Source organism: Mustela nigripes, chromosome 4 (assembly GCF_022355385.1).
Source record: "Mustela nigripes isolate SB6536 chromosome 4, MUSNIG.SB6536, whole genome shotgun sequence".
NCBI classification, from domain to species: Eukaryota; Metazoa; Chordata; class Mammalia; order Carnivora; family Mustelidae; genus Mustela; species Mustela nigripes.
In genome coordinates, this window is record NC_081560.1 from 127,451,773 (window position 1) to 127,472,058 (window position 20,286).

Genomic DNA, 20,286 nt, shown 5'->3' on the forward strand with positions numbered 1-20,286 from the left:
AGTTTCACATGCTTTCAGGGCGGGGCACAGCGCCCTGCTCTTACCCTCGCAGTGAAGTCCACAGCAGCCGCCCGGTTTAACAGCAGTGTGGCTACGTTGATATTTCCATAGTGAGCAGCTATGTGGAGCGGAGTGAAGCCACTCTGCAAAGAAAACAGAGCCGACATTCAGCTGATTCCGGCCGGCCCCTTGCCTGACCCGTTAATACCATAACCCTGCCCCAATCAAAGTGAGGAAGCAAAATATGCTGAGGTCCACATTCCATTCTGTGCTAGGTTTCTTTCAATTACTGCCAATTGTTTGTAGGGTTTTAAATAAATGCCAGACTCATAGGCAGAGGAAAAGCCAGGAAGGAACCAAGGGTGCAGACTGAATGATTTTAGTAATCCAGCAGCAGGACTCTACAGAAGCCAACGTTTCAAAACACCAGAATAGGGATGACAAGAGAAATCTATTGCTCACAGAAGGTTCGGTTAGTACCACTGTTTTGTTATCGATGACAGAATTGTCCATTGAAACTCCTTGTCGAAATTCAATTTGCTTAATATATTCAATATAGAGTAAGTGCCAATTTTAATGATAAAAGCAATTTGGGGGAAGAGAACTACAATTGGTCTTGTATGATGGGTGACTGCATTTTTAGAAAGAATCCACAAGCTGGTCTCTTCATTAGCAAATGCCTATTTGATCACACATTTTTTCTAGCTTCGTCACACCAAGGTCATTTTACTTCCTTGAAAAATGCTAAAACATGCAGCGATTCACTTAGTCCCCAAAGATTGAAACCTTATAGGAACTAGATGCATTTCTAAGTTGTTAGCAAGCTTCTTAGCCATGCTAGCTATCTTACTGAGTCTTGTGGGAAGGGTGGGAACACTGGCACCATTCAGAGGTAACTTTCATTTTGCTGACACCAATGAGGCCAAGTGTCATGCAGAACTCGGAAGAATCGGTCCTGGACGAGTAGAATGACAGGGTTGTCTGCAGCTTTAGGGAGAGCTGATAAGCATCGAGAGAGTCAAAACTCTTCATCTCACCCAACTCTACTGCGATATCCTTCAGTCTCAAGGATGCCTCGTTCTTCCTTTCCAACACCAGGTTCAGCTGCAGAAAGCCCTGGTAATCAAACTACTATCTTCTCTGGCACATGCTACTTTGGGGGCGGGGGCATAAAGCAGGTATCTAGCCTACAGAGGCGATGCAAAGAAGGAGGGAAAGAAATGAGGCAGCAGCTCTAGGTAATGGGAAAATGATGATGCAGGTACAGATTATATGCATATGTTTATAGATATATATATATATACCTCTGTTGTTCTATTCACCACCATCTAGGTTAACACATTTGGAAGCAAAGAGGAGGAAAAAATGAACGGTTAGTTTGCTCTCGGTGACATGGACGGCAGCAAGCTCGTGGCAGCTAAGTGATGAGGACGGAAGCAATGGCGGGAGCACAGGAGGCACAGAAAGAAAGCTAGACCGAATGAAGGGTTACACGATGGCCTGTTCCAAACACCACATTTCCTTCACAGAGACATTCAGGTCATACATGTCAAGGCAATGGGAATGTTCGGCTGGGACTCTGGCTGCCGGCATGCTTTCCACAACTGACCAACACTCAGTGCATTGCCTCTCATCTTAGATACCGATCAAAGGTTGGTTTGCGCACATTGTTGCGAGCGTTTTGTAATTTTCCGCCCTGGTGTTTGAGCTGAAGAGTTAGATACATCCAAGATATACGTTAGAAGGAAGGAAAAACCAGGTGCCTCTAGATTGACCTTGGACGCCGGCTCCCTGTTAGACTGACCTTGGACGCAGCCTCCCTGTTAGCATGCATGGGGCGGCATCCACAGCTACCTCCTAGCTTGCAATGCTACCGGGGCGGCGGCTTCCGCTGGCTGACTTGGACACACATTGTCATTCCTCCCAGTGAAGTTAAGGGTTCGGTGTGAGCTTGTCAAAAGGGAGACTGGCATTCTTAGAGCCTGGGTGCCTAACAGGAGAGCGTGTGACCAGCTCCCCTCCTTCGCGCCTTACCTTGGACTCCACGTCTGCGTTGTTGTCATTCTGCAGCAGCAGGGCCGCGGCCTTCGTGTCGTCTTTTCGGGCGGCAATATGAAGAGCTGGAAGACGCACTTTTCCTTTAGTGTCATTTTCTAGCAGGAGGGAAACTACTTGATCATGACCTTGTTGCAAAGCTACCGCCAACGGTGTGAAGCCATCCTGCAAATAAATGGATGGGTCAAGATCGCCCCTAGCATTCTTTTTGATTAACAAATAAAAATGCGACCAAGTGACCAATTTTTGTTCAGGGCTATTAAAGCTACCACGTTCAAGTAGACAGATATGTGAAAAGATGATGATGTGTGTGTGTGTGTATACACACATACATATATGTCTTTTATATATATGTCTATATATGTATAGTCTATAAATGTTTATGTTTATATATTTACCAAAGCAGAAAATAATAAAAAAATGTGTAACAAGTTTTTGTTTTGTTTTTTTTTTTCCATTCAAAAGTAATACACATCAATTGGGTGAATTTTGAAAATACATAGAAGTACCAAATAAAGAGGAAAAAGATAGCATAATTTCAATATCCAGAAAATAATCGCAGTGAAAACAATAATATTTCAGGTCAAATCCAGGCAAATTTTCCAAAGGATATTATTCAAGTAAGCTATAAAAATTTCCCCTGACATTTCAAAACTGAGGGAGAGGCCTGTCTGCCTCCTCACTGTGCCTTATTGCCTAACATGTATTTATCTGGTGGTCAGTCTGTATATGTTAATTGATGAACCACAGTAACTGCTGTTTTAAAAAAGGTCTTTATGAAACACTCTTGGATTCTCTGCCCAACGAAGGGAGAACACACAGGGATCATGCAAAACACGACTAGAATAAACAGAGATATACACTCAGGTCTGTGCACTTTGAGTCTTCCCACTGTACTGCCCTGGGACTTGACGAGAAGACAGCTACCGATTTCACTGTGGTTAAGTAATTTGTGCATGATCTAGAGTTGCTGACAGTGGAACCAAGAGCATAGAACAGAAAATCCTAAGACTGTCTCGAGTTTGAATTCTTCTATACTTTTATTGTCATGCACTCAAAAGAACATTTATACGCTCTTTTTATTAGAGAACTGGGAATAAAGTCACTTACTTTATTTGGTCATGATATTTTATATTGGTAAGCCTTGTGCTACAAGTAGAGGGCTACTTCCAGTGGAGGTGTGTTCATACAGGAGAAAGAGAAAACCTAGTGAGTTGCACACTAATGTCTTGTTGGTGTGCCTAAAAGATCACCTTCATCATTCTTTTTATTGCTACCACTTTTTTGACAGAATGCATATCGATGCATTTATATTTAAGGATGTACAAAATATTAGCTCCAAATCCCAAGGGACAATATTGCCCAAATTCTTCTCATATAAATCCTTTCATGAAGTGTCCTTATTAACTGTAGTGTGCAAACTATTTCTATCCTGGCTTCTATACTCACGCCATGTCCCCCACCCTGCAATGTCCTCCTCCTCACTCTACGTATACAAATTCTGTCTACTCTTCATGCTTCGAGATCCTGCCGAAGTTCCATCTCCCCTTTCACCTTTTCCAAGGACACCCAAAAGAGGGAAAGGATGATCATTAACATAGTTAGAAGGACTTTCCCTGCAGCCTTAAGAAAGGTAAGAAAGGCTGGATACAACCAAGACATTACCAAAAGAACAGCACAGGTTTACACTTCAGGGCATAAATTTTGAATGCAATTTAATGTTATGAGAAAAGTAATCTACATAACTGTGTAAATATATGACATCATTTTCATAAAGATAAATACATATGTTGTGTACATATACCAAAAGGTCTTAACAAATAATCAAAATGTTATCTCTGGGAAAATTAACAGTGGCTTTTCTTTTAGCTTTTCACTGTACTTTCTCGTTTATGTAATCTATTACTTTTACAAAACAAAAGAAAAATACATGTTTTAAAGGATAGAATAGTAAAAGGAAAATTGTGTGCTAAGAGTGAACATGGCATCTCATTTTTTAAAACGTGGACAAAATTTAAGGGGTAAAAATCACAGCCTACTTCTGGTTCTGGCTGTATTTTCCAATATGAACTTTTCAACTCATAGGGCCTTATGCATAAAGGCCCTATGCAAACTACTTTGCACCAGAAAATACACTGCAACAGAGACCATGGGCACCCACAAGAATGTGCTTCCTGCAATAAGCCAATTAAAGAGACAAAGATAACAGCTCTAAGGTGTCAATAGCTAAAATTAACAGCTCCTGATTTTGGGTCCAAACCTAGTTTAAACAGTTTTGTTCTCTCTGTGCAGTTATTCTTAAAAGAAAAAATACATGGGGCACCTGGTGGCTCAGTTGGTTAAGCAACCAGCTCTTGATTTCGGCTCAGGTCATGATCCCAGTGTCCTGAGACCAGGCCCGTGTTAGGAGCTGTACTCAGCGGGGAATGTGCCTGAGATTCTCTCCCTCCGCTGCTCCCCCTGCCTGTGTGTTCTCTCTAAAATAAATAAATAAATCTTAAAAAAAAAAAAAAAAGAGGAAATCTACAAGCCCAAGAAAAACATGACGGAAGCCCCATGAGAACCTCCACCCCATGTGCAGAATCTGGCACACAATACGGACTTAGTAATTACTTGTGGGGGTAAGTGAACAAATACTTTTACCTCATGTTTCAGAATCTTAATTAGTACAAGATGGGAAAAAAATACATATATATATAAATATATAAAAGACAGTATATAAATACAGAAAGGTTATAAAAACCACAATCATGCCAAAGACTTAGCAGTAAGTTGGACTTAACGTCTGCTTCTAAAGAAGAGAGACTTAGTGATCTGTACATCACAGTCTAAAAAGAATAGTACCTTTTCCTTCATAAGCCAAAAAAGCACTATGAAATCACTTTCATTGGGATATTTATATTATTTTGTATTTCTATCCAAAAATGGAAATGGATTTTTCTCTCATCTGTCACGTAAGCATTGCTCTATGCCTACCAGATGCGTGTTCTTTTCTTATTTACCAGTAGTTACTTCTTACGACTTCTTACCCTTACGACTATTACAAAAACAATATTCTCATGATAAAAATCTTCAACAGTATGGAAGGGTATAAAATAAAAAGTGTATCTCTCTCCCGCTGCTCAGAATAAACCACTGAGAAAAAAATCATAAAACCATTATGATTTTCATCTATCAATGCCTATAGTTTGGCCTCATTTTTGGTAATGCTGAATAGCATTTTATTGTGTGAGTATTGCAATACTATCAAACAGGTTTCCTACTGGTGCATATCTAGGTTCATCCCGGTTCTTAAAAAATTGTTCGTACTAATTCTGTTGATGAACTTCCTGTATACTGTTTTCGTATCCCCTTCTATCACAACTGTAATATAAATTCTTGGAAGCAGAATTGCTAAGTAAAAAGGTACATAAACACTACCTTTTGATAGTTATTGCTAAATGTTCTGCAAAAGTGTTACAACCAATGATCGACTTTACCAACTGTAGGAAAGTTCCCATTTCTTCTACTCTTCAAATTCTTTTCCTTATCTCCTAGGCGAAAGACTGAATCTCATTTTTAAACTGATTAATAAATTAATATTTCCTTGACTATGAGTGAGGATGTGATATTTTCATACATTTATGGTCATTTGTATTTCTTTTTGTGTGAACTGCCTCTTTATTTATTTAGTGGTTTCTCCAGAAGGCATGATCTCAAAACCTAGGTAAAATTATGCAATTCCTCTATCACAATTTTTCTTGTGCCATTTGGAAAACATGTCAGAATTTAAGAGGAGCAGTATTATGACAGAGATAATCCTGCATCTGTTTTCATTATTTTGTTAAAAATACAGAATACTCAAATGTTGATCTTTTAATATTAGCAATAGATTTCTAGTGATACACTTCACAAGGGAGCACAATCTTCCATCCAGTGTAGTTTAAAAAATAAAAACTGCGTTATGTAGGACAGTTCCAAATGACTTCAGTAACTTTTTAATCTAAAACAACTCTTCTATTCAAGACTGTAAAAATCTCTTCACTACCATGTTTACCCAACACTTAAAAGCATATAATAGTTTTGTTGAAAAGTGTGAATTAAATCTAGTTAACTGAAATATGTAAATTCAATCATTATAATTACACTAACATATTTGGAAAAAAAGGGATTTCAAACTTGTCTTACTACAAACATATTTCAAAAAGGTTGTTGCCTTTGAGGCAAAATTATAATAGATGGAAAAGTGTTCTAAAGCAAATGCATAGATATTAAACAAACAGATCAACTATAAGGTAGAGCCAGGCATTTAAGAGCAGAAAGGGTTATCTATGCAATGGAAGATTCTTTAAAGATTGAAAATTGACTTTCTAGTGTATTTCATAAACATTGAAGAATCCTCACTAGGACTGTATGTCTATGACTGTAACTAAAACTATAGTGGGACAGATTCTTCATGTTTTAACTCCAGGCTTACAAAATGCCCTGCAAACATGTGAAGTTACCCACAGAAAGAACAAACATGTCTTACCTCGGTGGCTAGGCTTTGGCTCGCACCATTGTCAAGAAGAAACTTGACAACTTCCAAGTGGTTTTCCTGGGCTGCCATATACAATGGCGTGAAACCATTCTGTAAAAGAGAAATGAAATGTTTGTCTGTGGCTTTATTATAGCACCAATCTAGTTTTCCATGGTACTGATATTATATGTTCTAGAAAATGCTTGTGTATAATAATTTTAATGATACTTTCATGCAGAGATTCATTTTTATTAGAAAGCCTAAGCAGGACAGTTTAAGCAGAATTTATAATTCAGAATTATAGTTCATAAATTATAACAGAGTGTAGCTCATAGTTAATAGTGTATAATTCACACCAATAGATCCACTTTAAATAAATAGATACATTTGTTTAATCATCAGCCTCTTACTGAATGTCTACCAGGAATAAAGAAGTTTCCTAGATGATAAGAGGATATGAAGAAAAATACATTTAGTCATGTCCCAGTGAGGTTTCTTCCCCCACGCCAATAATTATCTATTTTTAATAAAAGATGTATACTTTCACATAATATTAAGTTTCTGGAATAGTTCTTAATTTGGAAGGAATTTATATTAATTTCAAATAGCTTCAAATTCATCCAGCTGAGGTGGTTTGGAGCAAAGGAAAGAACACCAATATGCTAAAGGTATATACTTCAGTTTCAAAATAGAATTCAATTAATAGTTTATTTTTTGTAAGTTTCCTGCCTTGCATTTTTTTTGCAAACACAGGGTATTTTCATGTTCAGAATACATATACACATGCATCCATAAACATATATGTACACACATACTTTCTATACATGTGTACTTATGTCTCTCTGAAATGTGGCCAGCTGCCCAAATACCAGGATTCAAATACACGAATGTGTACACTGCATCTTAAGCTTTTTATTAAAATATGTTGAAGAGGCACCTGGGTGGCGGCTCAGTCCATTAAGCCTCTGTCTTCGGCTCAGGTGATGATCCCAAGGTCCTGGGATTGAGCCGCACAACGGGCTCCCTGTTCCTTGGGAACATCTCCCTCTCCATCTCCCTCTGCTTGGGCTCTCTCTCTCTCAAGTAAATAAAATCTTCAAAAAAAATATGTTGCATATGTGTGACTGCTCTCTAGAACAATTTATCTCACATCTATGAAATATTTTCATATGTTGCCTATATGTAATATTTTAAAATCTTATTGCAAAACATATACATCAAAACATATTTTTCAAACTATAGCAAATTTTCTTTGAATAAATTTTTCAGAATACAGTTCCATTTAACTGAATGTTCTGGAAATTTTATTGTATACATTATATAACTGGACAGAATAAAAGTAAATATATTCTTAGTAAAATGTACCAAATATTACTCAAACTTTTGTGATTCAGAAGGTTTAGGTTCATCATTATAAATACCATTTACTATATGATTAACTTACTTATCTATAATTCAGCCTCTGGAGACGCATTTTTTTGGCTTTCCGCAAAGAATTTTAAAAGTAAGTTAAAAAGATCCTTGAGCTGATAAAAGTGAAGTCACGTAACAAATCTGCCATACTTTATTCATCAGAGAGTTCCTCTATTCTGCTTACTTAATTTTACACATAATTGTAACAAGCTACATTATCCAGTTGCAAAGCTCAAAATTACAGACACTAAATTAGAGGAAGGAGAATATGACACAGCATTCAAGCTACTTCCCTTTAAATTAGCCACCTACTAACATCACTGAAGTTCATCATTATTCTGTTCTACCATGAAAGGTTTTTATCAACAATAAACATAGGACATGGAATAACTGTGACACAATGTATGTGTACATAAGTGTGTGTGTGCATATTTGTGTGTATGTGCCTGGCATGTTTCATCTCTGTTAATCTGCCCAGACCAGTGAGGAAAACTGACAGGTAGTTTAGGATTACCCTTACATAGCTATTTTTTCATTTCCTTAATTTGAACAAAATGGAAGATCATTTTATCCTTGGTTGAATTAAATATCCTTTAAAAATCAAAACAAGAGAAAGAAAAAGAAAAAAAAAAACCTGTTAAAAATACTAAGAAGAGAAAGAAAAAAACCAGGGTAGATTTTGTGATAGTTCAGGATCTGTCTTTCCTTATCAGCTGAAATTTCTAGATGGAAGATTCAGGTTTTAGGAGAAAAGTTCTTCAGAAAAATTTTGAAAATGGATGTTATTCTCTCAACTTCAGGACAGAATTTAGCTGAAGTTGATGATTACCTAAGGAACACTAGTCTACCCATAAATATCTGGCTTTTGGCCCGATGGAGTAGGCTGTTCTTGAGTTTACCTTCCAGAACCAAACCTTTCATGACCCAGGAAGATAACCCAAAACCAGGTACTGAAGTTTAAAAGATGCTGTTCTTACAGACATGGAGCTTCCAAAGAGTGATTCTTAAGAATCACAACTTTTAAATCATCCCACATGCCCTTTCCACAACAGCAGAGTGTGAACTGTGTGGGGCTGGAGTTACTAAAAAAAAAATATGTCAATAAGGATCACAAGAAGATTGAGCCCTATAATTCATGGTTTTCCACAATCGCTTCTCATTCTCTCTCTCTCTCTCTCTCTCTTTTTTTGAGTGCTTGCCATTGTCATTTTTGGAATGGTCACATTCTTTTATACTTTTTCATTTTTATAAATTTTTATTGATATATAATTCACATACTGCAAAACTCACCCATTTAAAGTGTATAATTTAGTGGGTTTCAGTATATTCACAAACTTGGGCAACCATCCCCACTATCTAATTCCAGAACATATTCATCACTGCAAAAAGGAACTCTGTACCATTAGTATTCACTCCCATTCACCCCTCCCTGAGGCCTCTGGCAATCAGTCATCTCTCTTCTATCTCTATGGATTTGCCTCTTCCGAACATTTCGTATAAATGGAATCACACAATATATGGTATGATATACTGATATATATTGAATGTTGTTGAATGGTCTCATTTTATTTCTGCTGTTCGTAGTGACAGAATGTTTCTGGTGTTTTTGTTTTTTCCTCTAGAATGAAATTTCCATTTTATAAGGGGGTATGTAGAGGCTTGTGTGTTTATTTTGTTGTGCTTCAGTTTGGGTCACCAAGCATCTGTTTCCCTTTCTGGCAATATTTTTCCAATTTCAAGGAACCTACACCTTCCCTGAAAGGGATGGACCTACCTCTTCCCCTGCAATGTAGGTAGCGTGTCTCTTGGCCATCTTTGAGACAAATTAGCCTGCCCTTCTTCAACCGCAGCATGGGCATAGGTGCAAGATATCTCCTGTTTGCTTTTCAAAGTCTACTCTCTAGCTTTCTCAATTCTGTTCTCTGACAAATCCCTCCTTCCCCCTGCCTTGAGCTGGTCTGTACAGACCACATCGAAGGGCCACTTTACTGCGTAGCTGCTGATTACTCTCTCACCCCAACTATCTAGTTTTCAAAGCTTGCCAAAAGGTTTCTTTAGCTTTCTATTCTATGTATTCTCCATGTAATTTCAATAAATTCCTTTTTCCGTTCATGTTAGTGTTTATTGTTTTAATCCCAATAACATCAACTAATACAAATCTCATCTATCAAGAAGGGATCAACATAGCATGAGAACACACAGAACACATATACACTATTTAGTTATGGTTCTAGCGAGTAATTATGAGCTTCCTTTGGGAAGATTGAATAAAAATATTACCATTACTCTCTTGTACAGAGAGGCTTAAAGCACCAATAATTCAATGTGTTGTCACTGCACAACCTACGGCTGAAATGATTTTTTGTAAAAGAGCATCTGGATTGGGAGAATGGTCCAGTTTTAGAAAGAATGTTATTTTTCTTTGAGGAGAAAAAAGTACACCACTGTTTTTTTTTTTTTTAATTAATTTCCTAACTTAGGAAATTTCCAAAACAAAGAGCTGGCCAAAATGGAACATATGGGTGCCCAATTTACATTTTTTTTTCCTGTAGCAACAATAGATTTAATTTTCAAAAGGCAGAACAGCTCAAGATTGAGAAAGTATGCTCTTGGATACCTGATTTTATCCATTATCTTCAACACCTTCTGCTCAGAACATTTATTACGGTGTTATCAAAAGCATACAAAGATGCAGACCTACAATTTTATAGATCATACCGAAGCATGCTGCCTAATATCCACAGAAATAAAATAAAATAGAAAGCCCTCCTGTTATTCCATTTAAGTAAGGGTTGACATTTCATTCATGTACTTTTATTATCCATCCTAGGTTCCTACAGGCAGCCTGTGCACATCATAATTGCTCTTCTGAATTTAAACTACAAGGGCAGGGGACGGGTCCGCACTGACTAACATCTGATATTGATTTTTATGACTGTTGGTTAGAAAATATGTGTGCTATGAAGTCAAAAGACAGAGAGGCTCTATCATACCTATTATCTGATTTCATGAAGATCTGACCTCCCCACCAAAGAAAATATTGAAAAACGCAGAAAGACCAAGGAGGCACTACTTTAATCAAAGGGTCTTGTCCTTTCTGAAACAGATCCACAGAAACTCAGTCCCTGTTGCGCCCTTGGGTGGAGATGGGTGGGGGCTGAGCAGACGGGGGTTGGGGATGGGAGGAGGACCTCCCTGTCTTTCCATGCATTTTGATGGTAGAACCCTGTGAATGTATTACCTATTCAGAATTTAAAAACACACAATACAAAAAAACCCACAAAAACCCAAAGGGTCTTTGTTCATACTATTATGAAAATGTATCCATTTAGAATACTTTGATAGTTATGGTAAAATATTATTGGAAACAGACTTCGCTTCTTGATCAACACGGTTTGTGCCTTATATTACAGAATAAAGACAGAAGGAGAAAAGTGAGGGCTGTCATCTGATGGGGCAGTTTGAGATTTTCCAATTGCAAACACTAGTAATCCTTGTTGCGGTATTTAGTACAAAGTATGAAGGACTTAATCATAGTAGAGTTCTTTATAATCACAATTTAATTATCTAACCTAATTTCTTTCTCAAGGTAGGACTAAATCATCTCTGGAATGTTAAGTAATATAAGAAAGAGTTAACTAACTTATTAAGACATAAGATCAAGGCAATGTCAAAAATTAAAGTAATATCTTAAAAATTCTTAGCTTATAGATCCTCAGTTTATAAGATCAGAACTTGATATCGTCCAATTCCATTTTCATTTTCAAGACAAGGAGAACTTTTATGCTTAAGGAAGATGAGGGACTCTCTTTACACTAGTTTTGTTGGCTACTACGTATTACCCATTTGGTTAAAACTTCACTCAGACAGGGATGCTGTCTTTCTTGAATATTAATACTCTTGTGATGTTTTCTGTGCTGACGCCTAAACGGAATTTAATCTCACGGCATTATTGCTTATCATTTCTTTGTAAAAGCTCCTATTGAAAAGCTACTACCAGGAGTTATCATGGAAACCCCAGTGTGCTGCTGGGACATCCGTTACTTCTTCTGTGCATGGGATGATGCAGCTCAGTAGGCACATGGGGCCACGTGTCCAGACGAGGGGGTGCTCTACTACAAACTGTGGGGGCAGGACATGCCAAGCACAGCTGCAGGGAACAGGGAATTCCGCAGCCCATGTTCTTCTCCGTCACTTCATCATCACTAGGGAATGTGTATAAATTGAAATTTGATTTCAATTGTGGATTCTCTCCGACATCATCAAGGAGGTTTAAAATTACGGCAGCTCTAAACATCAGTCAAGAATGTGTGAAATGTTTAAAAGAAGGAGGTTTATTTCTTCTCCCTTGGGGGGATAAAGGAAATGAAAATGGATTAAAGAGTTCTCTAACTGTCTCAGAGCTTAACGCTTTTACTTTCCAGTAAAAAGATGCTTTAAAAGCATGATGCTTTGCTTATTATAGTCAGCTTGTCTGTATCTCTCTCAGTGGACTATACTTGTCAATATTCAAGTTGGTATCATTCGCTTCTGGAAAAGCATCATCACTCTGAGAGAATCAGCATAAATGGACCACGTATCAGAAGTCCAACCACAAAGAACTAGAAAAGAATCAGATCCAACATACAAGAAATCACACATCTGGAACCGCAGTGCGGTTGCTCCTCCATGACCCTGATATATAACAGCATCAACACCATGTTCCTATGGCGCGGCAACCATGGAGGAAGTCACCCCAATGCCATGGTCCCACAAAATATAGGAGGCTCCTGTTAGCCAGAGATAATCAGTACTGAAGATGGTTGTGGAAATCGAGCACACTTAAAACTGGAAATCAAAAGGCCAGAGTAAATAATGAAAAAGGTTAGATTGAGACTTTCTTCTAAAACACAAAAACTAGAAACCATAAAAGCGCGTTTAGGAGTTAACAAAATATTGGTTAAAATTGGAATTCCTGTATGAGTTCTCACAACGAACAAAAACTAAATCAAAAAGGATTTCTGTGGAGGAACGTGTAATTTTTCTGACAGAATTCTATGACAGCTTGATGCCCTTCACTTTTTATTCTCACGGCCCAAGTAGACAGACAGCCTTTTTGCAAATGGATTTGCTAACCAAAGACCTCATCTATTTATTTATTTATTTTTTTGTCATTTAATCTTTTGATTTTCAACTCATTCTCCTTTGAAACACTTACCAGGAAATCATCCTAATTCTTCACACATTGCTAGAAAACCACAACCTACAGCTTAGTTGTGAAGCCAGGGTTCCCCAGCACCCTCCCCCTAACTTCAGGCCATCCTGTGTCTTTTGCAAAACTTGTGGTTTTGTTCTGCAATTCATTTGTTCAGTATCCAACTGCCTGGAGGCAGACGGACAAACAGGAGGAGTACATGAAGGCATCCAATGAGAAAGAACGCTTGAGTAAGGACCAGTTCTAAAAATGGTCAGGTTCTTAGCAATTATTTCTGTGTTATGATGATGTTTGCTTTCCTATACAACCTCCTTTCTGCGGGGAGTGCAATAATGAAAAATTCGGATTATGAGGACTGATTTTTAAACCTATTTTAAAGTAAATTCTCTTACACTGAAAGTCTACGAAACCATAATCTATTGGTGTTCTTTTTAGAACTTCATGCAAGACTCAGAGCACACAGGACGTCCTACTGAATGAATGATTAGCATATATCCAAATGAAAGAATCTGGAAATTTTAGTTTGGGGAGTTTTAAAGTTTATTCTGTTTTTTCCTTTTAATCTGTTTCAGGGAACAACAGTGAGGCCTCAGTTACTAAACAGGAATTACGCAGCATCTTCCCTTTTTCAACGAGATCAAGCACTGAAACAGAATGGACCTATAAGAGGCATTTCCTCCTTTATAGGCATTTTCATCTCCTTTGTAAGTTAATAGGTACTGAGATTGGACCTGAACTAGCATAATAAAGTGTATAAGACTGCATTATAGACAGTCCCCAAATATTTGTGTCTATGACTACCAGCCCAATTTCAAAGATAGATGACTTTAAAAAATCTCTTTCACATGTAACAGAACATATATGAATTTAAATAATTTGCAACAATGTCCCTATTCATTGAATTCTATTCTTAGAGGATACAAGACTTGACCCAAAAAACATCTGTAAGTTACAACACGTACTGGCAACAGAGTTGTAGGTTTACCTGAGACTGTGCATTGACATTGGCTCCGTTTGTAACCAAGACCTTTACCACCTCTGCTTGCCCGGCCAAAGATGCTATATGCAAGGCTGTGTTTCCTTTCTGTAAAATGAAAAGATACATCAACTCTCCCTCTTTATTTCTCTGTTTTAACATTTTATAAAATATGGACTCCCTCTATGTTTATACATTTCCCAAAAAGAACGTGGTTGGCAAGTTATCTCATGAGATGCTTGCCCTGATTCTTATCGAGGGCTGAATCCTCATTGAATCTGTTAAGTGACACAACAAGCATTCAATAGGGGATACTGACCTTCGTAGCTGCATCCACATTGGCTTCTCTCTGTAGCAGTTCAGAAACAACTTCTACATGGCCTTCTTTGGAAGCAAGATGGAGCGCGTTCAACCCATTCTGATTAAGAGTGAAGGGAAAGCTTTACTTAGCATGTTGAGAACAGAGCAGCAAACAGTCTACGTAGAACTCTTAAGATCACATCCCACCAACAATCACTTGTATGTGTGCAATGTAGAAACTTGAATTACAAATAAAGGTACTTAAAAGTCAGGTGGGTTGTTCTGGTATCATTAGTTACTAAATTTTAGGAATTATTAAAGGATGCCTACCTACATTTCTGAATGCTTCTTTAACAAAGCAGAGTCATTTGAAAATCTAAGCTGATGACATTTAACCAAATGAACAAACAAACAAAACAAAACAAAACAACAAAATAACAGGGGTGCCTGAGTGGCTCAGTTGTTAAGCAGCTGCCTTCAGCTCAGGTCATGATCCCAGAGTTCTGGGATCAGGCCCCTTATCGGGCTCCCTGCTCAGAGGGAAGCCTGCTTCTCCTTCTCCCACTCCCCCTGCTTGTGTTCCCTCTCTCACTGTCTCTCTCTGTCAAATAAATAAAACCTTTAAAAAACAAACAAAAACAAACACTAAACTGGCAAAAAGAGAGAGTCTTGGCAATAACTAATGAAAGATTCAAGGAGTTTCACACAGTCTGGATGTTTAAAATCTTCGGCAAAAAATTAAATAGCATCAATAACCACAACTAACCTGATTGCAAATGTTGATGTCAACCCCATTTTTTATGTAGTCAAGGGCCTTTTCTAGGTGTCCAGCTCGAGCTGCTCTTAAGTAACTGGCATTGGCATCAGACTAAAATAAAAAAGAAAGACATTTTGATGAAAAACAAAACTCAAAGAATGTTAGACCTATTCAACTTACAGTCCAAACTAAAAGAAAGATTTTTAACTATTATATTATATTCTAACATGAAAATACTCTTAAAGGTCTTTTAAAGTCACTAAGGAAAGGACAAATTCTTGAAAAGTTGCTTTTAAGTATACAAAGTTATCTCTTATGGGATGTCCTAACTGATTCTGAACTGAAAGAGAAAATTCCCCATACTATGTAGGTACTTTAAATCTACATACATTTCCTAGAGAGTAAAGAGAAACCCCATAACTTCCTGGTGGTCTCATTATGAAAATCTCACTGTTTTATTTTGTCAGAAACTTCACATCTAACCCATTCTTTCACATTAAACTATTACAACCAATTTTTCAATTCATAGTTTCACAAATACATTTAACATTGTTATACTAGTTTAAGAGGAATTTGGAGGATGTTCTCTTGAATTTTCCTACAGCACATAGCCATGTGCTAGAATACTGAATGTATCTGAAAAGCATCTATAAATGTCTATCCAAATTATGAAGCATACTTCCCATATATTATCAAATAAGCGAAGGCCACCACCTGAGTATTAGCAGGAGCAAATAAATAAATGTGCATGTATTTAAAAACAACAAAAACCAAATCTGTGATACATTCACCAAAAGCTTACAACTCTGCCTTTCTGCTAAACTCTAGTACCCACGATTATGGGGTTGAAACCACCTACCAGTGAAGTCTTTAACAGAAAGACAGTGAGAGGAAAAACTTCAAAGTCAGATCTGCACAATTTGGAAAGGAGTCCTGCTTTGTGTAGAACACCACAGAAGCAGGTTTCCGAAAGGAGAGCCAAACCCATCTCTTCACTGGTTATCAAAGCAATCATGCAGTGTATGGCTTAAACAACAGAGGAGAGAGTGTCTTCTGTCACCCATTTGGCAAATACCTTTGAAGCCCCTGTTCACAGGCCACCTCATCTGGAAAGCCTTCCCAGACCTCCCGGGCAGAGATGTGTGGCTCTGTGCTCCCAGAGCATTAATTTCATTAAGCCCTCTTGGTATTTCTCACATAGGCGTTAGAGTTTTGGGTGTACCTGTGCTTCTTCCTCCCAAATTGTAAGCCTCTTAAGAACAAGCATAGGCAGATCAAGAGGTAGACAACTGGAAAGCGGACAAGACGCCAATCTTTGAGGAATGACTAATTCATCCCTGGAAATGTAATTGAGCTGAAGAAATCCCATCTCTCAGAAATGTCTTTGGTTCTGGTTGGGCCAATTTAGTTAGGATTCGACTTGCTCAGGTCCTCAAAGGGAGCCCACCCTCTCTACAGTGTCCATCCTTCTCGTGTATGCCTCTCTGAAGGAGTATCCCTTTTCCTCTAAAACAGGCCTTCCCAATCTCAGCACTACTGGCATTTCTTTTTTAAGATTTTACTTTATCTTGAGAAATCTCTACACCCAACGTGGGGCTCAAACCCACAACCCAGAGATCAAGAGTCACGTGTTCCATGGAGTAAGCCCGTTGGGAACCCCTACTGGCATTTTGACTCAGGTAATTCTTTGATGTGGGAGATGTTCCTGTTCAGTGTCAATGTTTACTAGCATTCCTGTTTACTAGCATTCCAACTATATCCTAGTGCAACTAGTAAAAATGTATCCTCAGTTGCCAAATTTCCCTTGCCGGCAGGGGAGGGAGGGACTTCTCCAGCTGAGAACCACTGCTCTGAATGAGGGGTTAGCTAATTTATTTACAGATTATAGGGTTCATAGGCTTCACTCTTTGGCCTGAGTTACCACATGCCTAGACTTACCACAAGGCAGTGACTACAGTATAACATTCATCTTTCTGTTTTCCCTGCAATTAGAAGCATCCTGGCCCATTAGCAGGTGCTTAAAAATGTTTTGTGAATGAATGAACCAATAAATAAGTAAATTGTGTGGAAGTAACTATATTAATTAAAATATCGCCTGCAACAATACAGAAAGGTTTCTTCCCAATAACAGCAGCTATTTCAACGGAGAAGCTACTAGAATACCAAGCTGACTTCCAGAAATGATAAAGGAAGCCACTGAGTCAGGTATCTGGGAACACACGCAGCTGTTGCCAAAATAAAACTGGGACTGGAGTCAAGCATGCAAATCATTTAATCAGAGCTTCAAATAAGACAAAGGACAAACCGAAGTTTCCAGGAATTTTAAGAAAAATGAAATATGATTTTTAAAGAGGCTCATTACTTTGAAATGGTTAGGGTTTTTTCTTGTTTGGTTTTTTTCTTTTTGGGTTTTTTCTTGGTCTGGTTTAAAGTTCAGTTAGAAATAAATTAGCTAAGCAAGGATGGCTCATTGTACCATAAAACATCATCTCCTTTGTGCCTGCTCAATGACTTATCAGTGAATTTGCCCAGAAGGGCTCTGATGCCATTCTGGGAACAAATGACATCAGTCTGCCTGGATATTTCAACTGCCAGAGATAACAACTGTGAGTAAAGCATCCCCACTTCTGACTTAAAGTGCATAAAAACAGTAGCTAAAGAAGTTCCAATAGAGATATCATGATTCAAGGAAAGCCTCTGCATTCATTCCACATCTGAGAAGTTTGGTGATTGTATATACTGTCCATTTACCTCTCAGAATTATCCCACCAGAAATCCCTAAAGAAAAGCCAAATACAAACAACATAAGCCACATTTTCTAATTCAGTGGTTCTCTACCTACTTGGAGTTCAGATTCTTTTGAGATTAACAAAAATTACAAGGAACTATTTTTCCTTTAACAGCTATGCATGGACACATCCATACACCAAATCTGCACATACACATCAAATCTGCAGGCACACACCTAATTCGCACACTAACGTCATGTGGTTCAGGATAGCCAAGCCTTCTCATAGATTCATGTTTAAGAACACCTACTCTAATGATGAAGGGCTTTCTGGTGGATACCTTCACCATATCTATTTCACCTAGTGACCCTGGTACCAGATAATCCTCTGAGGTAGGTAGTTTACCACCTGAGAACTTTAAGAACAAGAGAAAAAACAAAACTTGCTTTTCTTCACTTTTCTCAGCCCTCTGTTACATACAGGCATGCTTAACACATGAATACATAATAATCTTATACTTCAAAGAAAGAGTATGCAGGGAGAAACAGGGAGGAAAATATAAAGAAAAAGCAAGAGGAGGAACATGAAATCTGCCTGGAAGAAAAATGACGTCTTAGGAAGTGAAGTTATTCATGGCTACAGAAAAGGAGCCAAGAAGATCCTCCATTTATTCTCAACCACCAGCAAGCAATGCAGCCACATCTTCCTTCCACGAACATTTGTTGAATACTGATGGTGCGCTAGGAGTGCTGACATCTGGGTGCGCGGCGGCAAACGCAACAGAGCAGCACAAATGAAGACTCACTTGCTTTTCACCTCAGTCTTAAGCTTTTCCAAATCATGTTGCTTAGGTAGCAGGGAAATAATGGATTCTTCACTTTTTTATTTTTTTTTTTCAAATTTTGTCCACAGTACCTTTACAATGTTCTTTATTTCCTTAATGCTAAAATACATATAAGATTTTGTATTTGGCTCAATATCAGTGTATTGCATCTCTTAGCTGTCATTTCCTTAAGAAACTAAGGAGTTACTCTCACCACAGGCTACAGCCTGCTTTTTCATCTTAAATGTTCTATCATTAACAATGCCCCATGCCAGTTGTAGACACAGCACTACAGAAGGACATCAGGTCTCCTGAGAAGCTGAGCTCTGCCACATGAAAAGTCCTACAGAGGAGGTCACCCTTAAGGAGTCAACTGACCTAAAATGAATGTAAGCAGATTGGTCAGCATTTTTTTCCCCTAGATGATCAAAATCTGAAAGAAGCATCTGGAAAATGATAATATCTTTTATCACCACTTCATGTCTTGTCTACTTAGTCATTTTACTAGACAGGAAAGAAATATGAACCATGGATGTTTTTCAAGGAAACAGCTTCAAGGATAGAGTCAAGCATTATTATGAATTAACATAATAACTCAGTATTCCCACCAATACTGAAATATTGATATTACTCAGCAGAAAGCAGTGATTGGAATGAATAAGCATTTCCCAAATCCCAACCTCAAGTAACCTCAGTAATAAGCCAACACTTCATAACTCTGACTACATGCTAGACACTATTGTGCATACTTATAATAGCTTCATTATATTAGTCACTTAATATTCTATATATTAATTTCATGAGTCCTTATATTAAGTTAGCCCTTATAATATTTCCATGCAGTAGTACAGTGAGTTAAACAGTGTCTCCCCAAATTCATGTTCACTTACAAACTCAGAACATAAACATTATTTGGACAAAGGATCTTTGCAGATATAATTAGCTAAGATGAGGTCAGACTGCATTTAAATGGGCCCTAAATACAATGACTGATGTCTTTGGAAGAAGAAAAGATATATATGTATAACATCATTATGTTGTACACCTCAAACTAATATAATGTTACATGTCAACTATACCTCAAAGAAAAAGAAAAGAAGAGGAGACACACAGATACATAAGAGAGAACATGTAAAGATGCAGGAAGAGACTGAAAGTAAGTTGACAATAAGATAAACAATGCCAGGAGCCACCAGAAGCTGGAAGAGTCAAAGAAGAATAACACACCAGAGCCTTTGGAGGGAGTAGGGCCCTGTGGACACCTCGATTTTGGACTTTTGGCCTCCAGAACTGTCAGTCAATTCATTTCTATTGTTGTAAGTCACCAGGTGTGTGGTGGTTTGCTACGGTGGCCCTCAGTACCCTTACTAGCTCCATTTTACAGATGAGGAAAGCAATAGAAAGAATGCCTGATTTCCCCAGGGACACACAGCTTATGAATGGCAGGAATGCAAACCCAAACAGTCTGACTCCAGAATGCAAGCTGTTCATTACTACTTTAAGAAAAGGCTTAAGGTACCTGGGTGGCTCAGTCAGTTGAG

The 20,286-nt window shown here is 37.9% G+C and overlaps 1 protein-coding gene across 3 annotated transcripts in view; it reads right to left on the minus strand.

Moving 5' to 3' along the window:
- The window catches only part of ANK3 (ankyrin 3), a 670,694-nt gene that overhangs the window by 208,130 nt on the left and 442,278 nt on the right, over nucleotides 1-20,286 (minus strand). For all 3 annotated transcript variants that reach the window (XM_059397461.1, XM_059397462.1, XM_059397460.1), the window contains 7 exons: nucleotides 15,203-15,304; nucleotides 14,456-14,554; nucleotides 14,146-14,244; nucleotides 6,566-6,664; nucleotides 2,035-2,220; nucleotides 1,305-1,328; nucleotides 45-143 (listed from right to left, as the gene is read on the minus strand). In XM_059397461.1, the coding sequence (XP_059253444.1) occupies nucleotides 45-143; nucleotides 1,305-1,328; nucleotides 2,035-2,220; nucleotides 6,566-6,664; nucleotides 14,146-14,244; nucleotides 14,456-14,554; nucleotides 15,203-15,304 (708 nt within the window). The remainder of the gene's footprint in view (nucleotides 1-44; nucleotides 144-1,304; nucleotides 1,329-2,034; nucleotides 2,221-6,565; nucleotides 6,665-14,145; nucleotides 14,245-14,455; nucleotides 14,555-15,202; nucleotides 15,305-20,286) is intronic.